We start from the raw sequence: 9,775 nt of genomic DNA, 5'->3' as shown, positions 1-9,775 counted from the left end.
TTGGTATGGCGAAGACAGTCACTTTTGGTCTCCCTTTGTACGGTGATGTGGTAATACATGGGGAGAGGCATTTACTGCCATTAAACATCATTTCAGCTGCACTAGCTAGAAAAATGATTAGGAAAGGGTGTGAGACGTACTTGGCACATGTGATAGACACCCAAGTGGGGAGTCCAAAGCGAGGACATTCCTATGATGTGACTTTCGGATGTATTTCTGATGAATTGCAGGATTACCTCCGAAGAGAAGTGCAGTTTGAAATTGATGTTATGCAGTGTGGACCCAATCTCCATAACGCCATATAGAATGGCACCTGCAGAATTAAAAGAGTTGAAAGTACAATTGCAAGAGTTGCTTGACAAGGGCTTTATCCGCCCTAGTGTGTCACCTTGGGGAGCGCCAGTATTATTTGTAAAGAAGAAGAATGTCACTCTCTGGTTATGCATTGATTATCAGCAGTTGAATAAGGTGACAATAAAGAACAGATATCCATTACCCCGCATTGATGACTTGTTTGATCAGTTGAGGGCTGCAGCTGTGTTCTCCAAAATTGACTTGAGATTAGGTTATTATCAGTTGAAATTACTGAAGCGATATTGCTAAAGCGCCTTGAGCGTTATGGCCATTATGAGTTTTTGGTTATGCCATTCGGTTTAACTAATGCTCCATTGCTTTTATGGATCGATGAACACTATCTTGGACCATACCTCGACCGATTTTTGTGGTATTTATAGATGATATATTGGTCTATTCGAGGAATGCAGAAGAGCATGATAGACATCTGCGATTATCACGAGACTTTGAGAGAAACCACTATATGCCAAATTGTCAAAGTGTGAATTTTGGCTGAAGAAGATATCTTTCTTGGGGCATGTAGTATCAGAAGAGGGCATTAAAGTATATCCAAGTAAGATTGAAGCTGTCCTTAATTGGAGGCCACCCAGACATGTCACAGAGATTCGCAGTTTTCTGGGTTTAGCTGGATACTACCGTAGATTTGTAAAGGGATTCTCCATGTTGGCATCTCCATTGACCAAGCTGCTTAGAAAGGATGTGAAATTTCAGTGGACGGATAAATGCCAACAGAGTTTTGATGAATTGAAGAGATGTTTGGTGAAGCTCAGTCCACTTTACCTACTCCGGGTAAAGAATATACAGTTTATAGTGATGCTTCTCACAATGGGTTAGGTTGTGTGTTGATGCAAGATCGAAATGTCATTGCCTATGCATCACGCCAGCTAAAACCACATGAAAGGAATTATCCAACACATGATTTGGAGCTTGCAGCTATTGTGTTTGCTCTTAAGATCTAGAGACACTATTTGTATGGGGAAAAGTGTTACATCTACACAGATCATAAAAGTTTAAAGTATTTGGGCACCCAAAAAGAGCTGAATTTGAGACAAAGGAGATGGTTAGAGTTGATAAAAGACTATAATTGTCTGATAGACCATCAGCCAGGGAAGGCTAATGTTGTGGCTGATGCCTTAAGTCGCAAGACTATGGCAAGTCTACGGGTTACTCCTTTGTCTTTGGTACATGAGTTGAGATCATTACATGCCAGCTTAGAGATTAATGATGATGGGCAGACAGTAGTTGCATGGCATGTACAGCCAGTGTTGATTGATCAGATTAGAATGGCTGCTCAGAATGATCAGAAGTATCAGAAGTTGATGGAAGAAGTCCGACAGGGCAAGAAACCAGAATTCTTAATCAGAGATGATGGTCTATTGCTACACCAGGGCAGAATGTGTGTTCCTAATGATGTTGATTTGAGGCAGATCATTTTGAAGGAAGCACATGAGTCTCCTTTTTCCATGCACCCTGGTGGCACAAAAATGTATAGGAGGCTAAAGGAGCATTACTGGTGGATGGGTATGAAAAGAGATGTAGCAGAGTTTATTTCTAAATGCCTAACTTGTCAGCAAGTAAAGGCAGAGCATCAAGTACTCGCCGGGTTGCTACATCCACTACCAGTACCAGAGTGGCAATGGGAGAGAATAACGATGGATTTTGTGATGGGACTTCCGAGGACACTTTGAGAGTCATGATGCGATTTGGGTCATTATTGTGATGACTAAATCGCTCATTTTCGCGATTCGGATGGACTACAGTTTAGAGAGATTGGCCAAGTTATACATCGATGAGATTGTGAGATGCATGGAGTGCGGTATCCATCGTGTCGAGCAGAGATCCTAGGTTCACTTCTAGATTAGGGTAGTCTTGAGAGAGCCTAGGAACTAAATTGAACTTCGATCGCATTCCACCCAGACAAATGGCGACCGAGAGGGTAATTCAGATCTTGGAGGACATGCTACGGGCTTGTGTGATTGAGTTTGAGGGTAGTTGGGATACACACTTGCCTTTGATTGAGTTTGCTTACAACAACAGCTACCAATCAAGCATTGGAATGCCTCTATATGAAGCTTTGTATGGCAAAAAATGTAAAACCCCATTGTGTTGGGATGACGTGGGTGAAAGAAAGATGATTGGACCCGAAATTGTTCAACTAACTGAAGAGAAAATTAGGGTGATTCGAGATCAACTTAAGACTGCATCAGACCGTCAGAAGTCCTACATTGATCTGAAAAGAAGGGATATTGAGTATGCAGTGGGTGAGAAAGTTTTCCTCAAGGTTTCTCCTTGGAAGAGAATTATGAGATTCGGCAGAAAGGGGAAACTGAGTCCTCGTTTCATTGGGCCATATGAGGTTCTGGAAAGAGTGGGTCCTTTGACATATCGATTGGCACTACCTCTAGAGTTGGAGAAGATACATAATGTCTTCCATGTGTCTATGTTGAGGAGGTATCGATCAGACCCATCTCATGTACTACCAGTAGAAGAAATTGAAGTGAATCCAGACCTCACATATGAAGAAGAACCCATACAAATTCTGGCTTATGAGGTGAAGCGACTGGAACAAGCGGATACCATTGGTAAAAGTCTTTGTGGAACCATCATTGGGCGTAAGGCTACTTGGAAACGAGAAGAGGACATGAGGAGACAACACCCACAGCTATTCAGAGATTAGTACCAGGTAAAATTTCGAGACGAAATTTATTTTAAGGGGGGGAGAATTGTAACACCCCCATTTGCATAGCCTGGTAGATTTCACTATTCCGGTGACCGGTGTCGATCCGGACAATTAAAGGGATTAGAACCACACTTAGGTCAATTAGAGAAGCCATAAACACAACTAATTAGTAATGTTCAATTAGTTAAGTATAAATAAGAAAAACAGAACATAAGAAGTTAAACGAGTCGAGAGTCACAGCGATGGATGACCTTGTCGGGAAGGACTACGAAGTCGTTTTAAACTCAAATTTCGAACCGTAAAATGTGACGCTGCGGTCCTTAGGACCCTTATGAACATAGTGAAAAAGAGAAAATCACGAAAAAGAACTGTTAAGCCAGTCAAATAATTAGGTCAGGGAGTCGGAAGAAATATGGAATTAATTGTAAACCGAGTTGAACCGGTGAATAGCAATTTGGTCAATTGACCCCGAGAGCTGACTCCTGACCTAACTGTCAAATAAAATCGGAGAAAAGAATACTTTGGGATCGAGAATTAAATTAAAGAATTAATAGAAAAAATAAAAAAAAAAGAAAATGAAAAATGGAAAAGTCAAAAAGTGATGACATCATGCATGACCTCATGCATGAATATAATTAATTTATTTATTTATTTACATTTTTGGTCTTCCATAAGACTTAAAAATTCATAAAAAAAAAAAAGAAAATCATTTCTTCTTCTTCAAAAAACGTTTCATCTCTCTCTCACTTTTCTCTCCCAAGGTTCCTCCATTAACAAGCTTTTAAAGCTTGAAAAACTTAGTTCTTCCCCACAAGTTTCAACCCTAAACCCTAAAAAGCTTCTAAGTTACCCTAGAAAAGAAGATTAAAGAAGAATAGGAGGGAAGAAAAGTGAAGGAAAATCAAACTTGGCAATTCAAAAAAATTTGACAAGTGAGGTTGGTACTTGTTTCCCTTTCTTTTCTTCTTTAAGCTTTGAAATTAAGTTAAGATGAGTCTAAATTGCATGAAAAGTTAAAGAAAATGATAAGTTATGAAAGGACAAACAATTTGGCAGCCATGAGGGTTGGGGGAAAGTGATATGTTTCACTTCAATAAATCATGCATGCAAGTCAATCTAAGTGGGTAGGTGTTAGTGCCACACTTTAAATTGCATGAATGGAACAAATATGTGAATTAGGGTTTTGAACATTAGGGTTTAGAGACCAAAAATGTGAAAAACTTGTAAATGGTGTCTTTGACCTAATGTGAAGTGAAAAATGATCATTTGTGACCAAATGAGGTGTGTTAGAAATGTTGGAATTAAAAGCCAATTCGGATTGGATAAGGTCATGTGCGGGCAGCATGACCAAAACCTTCTTTGAGGGACCAAAAATGAAATTTTATAAGTCCAATAGATATGGGACCAATTGGGGATGAAAATAGGCACTAAATGACACAATTTTCATTTAGGAAGCCTGCCCAAAAAGTGACTAAAACCTAGTGAACAAAGTGGCCGAAGTCGGAAAATCGCAGTCGCCTCTGCTAAATGACCAAATGAACAGTATTTGTTCATTTGGTCATAACTCGAGCTAGGCAGGTCAAAATGACCTGAATTTTACCAGTAATTAGATAAGATATAGATCTAAAACTTTTATAAAGAACACCAACCAAATTATGCCATTAACCCAATCAAACTACTGAGCAAAGTTGGTGACCTGAATCTGCAGAACTGCAGATTGCCATATAAACAGTAAAGTTTGAATAGCTATAACTCTCTCTAAAAAACTCCGATTTAGGTGATTCTTGAACCGATGGAAACCTAAGACATAGTAGAACATTTCATATGAAGAAAATTAGACCAAATTATGGACCTAACTTGATCAAATTGCTGAACGAAGTTGGAATCAATAATTTGCCAGAATAAAATTCTGCAGCATGAACAGTAAACATAATTTGCTTATAACTTGAGCTACAAAACTCCAATTGGGGTGATCCAAAAATGAGAATAAACTTAAGACAATAAGGAACATTTTCTATGAAGGAAGTTTTGCCAAATTCCAACAGTAAAATTACCAATAGAACAGTGCAACTAGGAGCACTAAAACTGAAAATTTGACAATTTTGCCAAAAGGACTTAAGCTTTGAGAAAATGACCAAAACCAACAAATTTAATGACCAAAATGTGGTATGTGGGTGAAGTTAGAATTTTCATACCTATTAAGCCTTAGAAAGTCAACAAATTGACTTGAATAGTATAGTGAATAGTAACCCGAAGCACAAAATTTCAAGAACGTCGAGTTTAGCACGTTAGGACTAGGTAAAAATGAGGCTAAATTTATTTTGGATTTATGTTAAGTTCTAGTATTGAAACATTGTAAAATTGTGTGTTTCAGTTACAAAGAATATCGGGAAGGAACCCGAGGAATCTAGTCAAGGCTAAGGGGTGACTCGTCTGAGGTTTGTGCACAACGTATACTTTTTATAATCATCTTTTGCATACTATTTTGAATAATGTGAAATATTGGATTATGGCATTCTTATGATGTTTTGATTTAAATTGTTGAAAGTTATTATGTATATTGAAATGACAATGTTTAGCAAATTATTAAGATAAGTTTTGAAACCACAGTGTCATGACCATATATTTGAACACCTCACTAGCACGACTAGTGGGGGTAATTAGTTTCGAATTTTGATTCCTTCTCTGGAGAAGTGTTGAGGTGTGCCAGTAGAAGAGGATGTGAATGGATATCCATATATTTGAGCTAGCTAGCCTTGTGATGTGATTTCTCTTTAGCCTCTGGCTATTGAAATTCTATTTGTTTCGAATGGCATGATCTAACTGTGGGTTTTATGAAATGTGTTTTGATACTTTGAAATGAACTTGGTTTGCATTAAAATTTTATAATTCGTGTTTTGTGTTTAATGCTCATGTTTAGTTAAATTTTTGAATAAATGTGATTTATATTCTACATAAAGATTGTTTTAGTATGTTGTGCACCACTGAGTCCTAGTACTCAGCGATAGCTTTTATTGCTGTCGCAGATTTAGAGACTACAAGAGCAGCAGACTGAGCTGCTAAAGATTGAGGATCATTCAGCTTGAAGTCTTCGGGTATAATTTATACCCTAACTGTAAATATTTCATTTGATGTATATATATTGCACATAAATGTATGGACATGTAAAAATGGGTTTTGAGCAGTTTGTATAAAATTTGTATAAAGTTGTAATATATATTGTAGTTTGAAACTCTCTTAATGTAAATTTTGTAAGAATGTATATAAATTGTTTTGTCTCTAATGAAATATGAGTACAACTATTTTATTTAATTTAAATGAAAAGTGTTGCTAGTATGCTGAGGATTATTAAATTTTGAACTTGAGAAATTTATTGAAATGATTGTGAAATTGATTGAGTTTGATTGTGAAATTGAAGCAGTTGTTGAGAAAAATTTTTAGAAGTGCTTTTTACAGGTATTTGAAGAACTGTTTTCTCAAAATACAGAGGAAACTCTGTCAAAATTTTTATAAAATTTGCGTAAAAATAAAATGGGCCAAAAATATTAACTAGTTTTAATTTTAACTAAATGTTTTAAGTACTTATTAGAAAATGCTCACCACTTACCAAAAGTAAGAAATTTGTTTTAAAATCCCTTGTAGGGAGCTTAATGAGTTATCGGTAGGTGAAGTTCGATAGTTCATTAAGTATTCTACGGGATCATGTTATGCCTTACAGAGAGGTAAGGTGTGACATATCATGTCCAATTAAATTGTTTACGTTGTTATATTTATATATGTGCTGTGCTGCAATAAAAATGCAATAATGCGTCTAATTAGTCCTGTAAATATTGACAAGAATATAAGAAGAAGAAGCTACTCTAAAAATACATCTAATTAAGCCAGCGTATCAAAAACTTGCAAAAGATTTTTTTTTTTTTTATTAATTCATACCTAAAATATTTAAAATAAATGAAAGAATTCAATTTTTTAATTTAAAAAAAAATCATTTTAAAAAAAATAAAATCATGCACAATTGTTTGAAAATTGAATTCTTTTCTTCAAAATAATTTATTCCAAAGAAAATCTATATAGCCAACTTGTCAAAATACTTCCAGCTTCGGCCTCATTGTAAAAAAAAATACTTTCCTATTACTTTTCTACACCTAAGTATATAAACTCATCCTATCTATAACTAGCATATTCTTTAAGGAAAAAAATTTATCTAGATTTAATTTATCATAAACTCAATATACAAATACATAGATCCCATCTGTTTTATATATAAATTACACCATATATATTATATTTTGAGTCTATAATAAATTGTAAACAAGAATTTACAGTGATTCAAAATCAAGATATATTGAATTTTTTTTTAATTAGTTTGATGTATAAACTCCAGATGTAATCATTATGATTTATATTTGCTTGTTATATATAGAAACACTATATATATGGTTCTTATTAGAGGTGCACATATTTTTGTATACACTTTTATATTGTAAGAAAAAAAAAACGCAACAAGATAATGAAATAATACAGAAACATTCATTCCGAAATGTAAAACATGTATTACTTCATATGTGTCTCAATTTTGAAAACTTGAAAACTACTAATATAAAGGGAAAAAGGAAAAAAAAAAACTGTAGGATGCTCTTTTCAACGTGTTCTTAGAAACATATTAACTTTCACTCGTTTATACAATGGAATGCATTAAAAGGGAAGGAGAACATGCATGCAAGTAATTAACTATATGGCTAGAGGTTCAAGCCAAGATTTATTAGGATCATTTTGCACATATTGTTTGCGGACGTAATTAACTATGTGACAAATTAATCATGCTTTTGAGGATAGAGGTGAACTGGAAGCCCTTTTGCTGGTATTGGCATGGGGTCTACAACAATTTTCTCATCAGGAATCACCTTCTCCCACTGGAACCTCTTCACTATATTGTGTATGAAAACTAGTATCTCCAATCTTGCATACTCTTTTCCAGGACACATCCTTGGCCCTCCTCCAAATGGAACGAATGTGTAAGGTGCTGGCCCTGATCCTTCGAATCTTGAAGGATCGAACTTTTCGGGCTGTGGAAAGTATTCAGGACTCTTGTGTGTTGAATGTGAACTCCAATATAACTGCAAAATTTGATGGGGGAAAAAAGAGAAACGTCTAAGAAAAAGTTTATTTTTTAGTTTGTTAAACAAACTGCTTGAGAACTTGTGACAAGCTTACTTTCCAACCCTTGGGAATAGAGAAACCAGCATAGTTGAAGTCATGTAAAGCTTCCCTGAAGGAACCCTGTAGAGGTGGGGCTAATCTCATCACTTCACAGGCCACATTCCATGAGTATTTCATCTTCTGAATGTCGTCCCAGTTCAATGAATCCCCTGGTTCTTTTGATTTTAAAATCTCCAGTTGCTCTGTAATTCATGATAGATACATATATAAGCATCTATGCACAAGTTTTTAATCAAGAAGTATATATAATCCTATTTCTATCTGTATGCAACATGTAAGTGGGAGAGAGAGAATTTCAGGTACCTTTCAGAACATTATTGTAGATTTCAGGGAGCTCAGAAAGAAACTTGACAACAAAAGTGATGGTAGCACTTGCTGTGTCATGGCCACCAATGAGCAAAGCAATTATCTTATCAGCTATTCCAACATCCCCCAAGCGCTGGCCATCTTCATCAGTTGCTACCAACATATGTGACAATATATCTTGCATTGGAGAAGCCTTATTCTCAGCCAGGTCCTTCCTTCTCTGCTTAATCATAGCCAACATCTCGTTCCTGATAATCTTGGAGGCCTTGATTCCACGATGGAAAGCTGTTCCGGGCAAATCAATGGGAATGGAAATAATTCCTGAGGCCATATCATTGAAAGGAGCAGCAAACTTTTTGACCTGTTTTGGGTCATCCATGCTCAGGAACACTTTACAAGCAACTGTGAAAGTATAAAATTTTGCAAGTGGATAGACAGTCACTTGTTGCTTGCCTTCCCAGCAGTCCTCAAAGTGTTTCTGTGCCATAGAATCCATTACACCTATATATCTTTGCAAGGCCTCAGGTTTGAGAAAGTTAGGTAACATCTTTCTCATCCTCATACCTTCTGCTAGGACAGAACTTTGTGTAGAGGAAGGGAAGAGTTTCAGGATTGACTTAGGCCACCAAGCAGTGACTAGCTTGTTCTCGTTAGAGAACAAAAACTTGTTACCTTGAGCACCACAAACAACCGCAGTTTCCTCGCCAAGAATTGAAGTCCTGAATATTTGAGGAGAGTATTTGGCCATTCTATCTGCTATAAATTTCTCAGGCTGACCTTTCCTGCCTGTGGAGAGGAATTCCAGGCTCTCTCCAATGTATGGCAAGCCAAACTTTCCTGGTGGGAGGTTAGTGAAACTTGGCCTGTACAAGAGAGCAAGAATTGGGAGAGAGACGAGGATAATGAAAATGGTTAAGGCAATGAGAAAGAACAACTCCATTTTTGGCTTTGGTAGAAGCTTCACTAAGCGAAGCAATTTTTCTGAGGCATAAGCAATATGAGGTGGCTATTATATAGAAGAAAGAAAATGAGGTAAAATTAAGGCTATGAAAGTCAAAGAAGGTTGGTAGTAAATCTATGGGTCTTGTTTATTATTTTTCACATTTAGATTGGTAGTGAGAGATAGGTGACCCGTGACAAAGTCAAGAATAACGTGAATTTAAGTTGATTTTATATATAAAAAATTGTAAGTTTGCCAATGAAGCCATGACTGAG

At 36.3% G+C, this 9,775-nt stretch overlaps 1 protein-coding gene across 1 annotated transcript; it reads right to left on the bottom strand.

Annotated features, from left to right (window-relative positions):
- Positions 1-7,650: 7,650 nt before the first annotated feature.
- On the bottom strand, positions 7,651-9,550 carry LOC110647242 (beta-amyrin 28-monooxygenase-like). The gene is made up of 3 exons (XM_021800982.2): positions 8,558-9,550; positions 8,249-8,436; positions 7,651-8,151 (listed from the first exon to the last, which is right to left on the bottom strand). The coding sequence occupies exons 1-3, from the start codon at positions 9,498-9,500 to the stop codon at positions 7,849-7,851; spliced, it is 1,434 nt and encodes a 477-aa protein (XP_021656674.2). The 5' UTR covers positions 9,501-9,550; the 3' UTR covers positions 7,651-7,848.
- Between the last annotated feature and the right edge of the window lie 225 nt (positions 9,551-9,775).

Source organism: Hevea brasiliensis, chromosome 8, assembly GCF_030052815.1.
Source record: "Hevea brasiliensis isolate MT/VB/25A 57/8 chromosome 8, ASM3005281v1, whole genome shotgun sequence".
NCBI lineage: Eukaryota > Viridiplantae > Streptophyta > Magnoliopsida > Malpighiales > Euphorbiaceae > Hevea > Hevea brasiliensis.
Note: the sequence above shows the minus strand (reverse complement) of the source record. Positions and strands in the feature narration are given on the sequence as shown.

What these genes read in the sequence shown, in the direction of transcription:
- LOC110647242 (XM_021800982.2), bottom strand. Translation starts at nt 9,500, where the DNA reads ATGGAGTTGTTCTTTCTCATTGCCTTAACCATTTTCATTATCCTCGTC. An exon ending in CTACAATAATGTTCTGAAAG is followed by an intron (nt 8,437 to 8,557) that starts GTACCTGAAATT and finishes CATGAATTACAG; the next exon opens with AGCAACTGGAGATTTTAAAA. An exon ending in CTATTCCCAAGGGTTGGAAA is followed by an intron (nt 8,152 to 8,248) that starts GTAAGCTTGTCA and finishes CAAATTTTGCAG; the next exon opens with TTATATTGGAGTTCACATTC.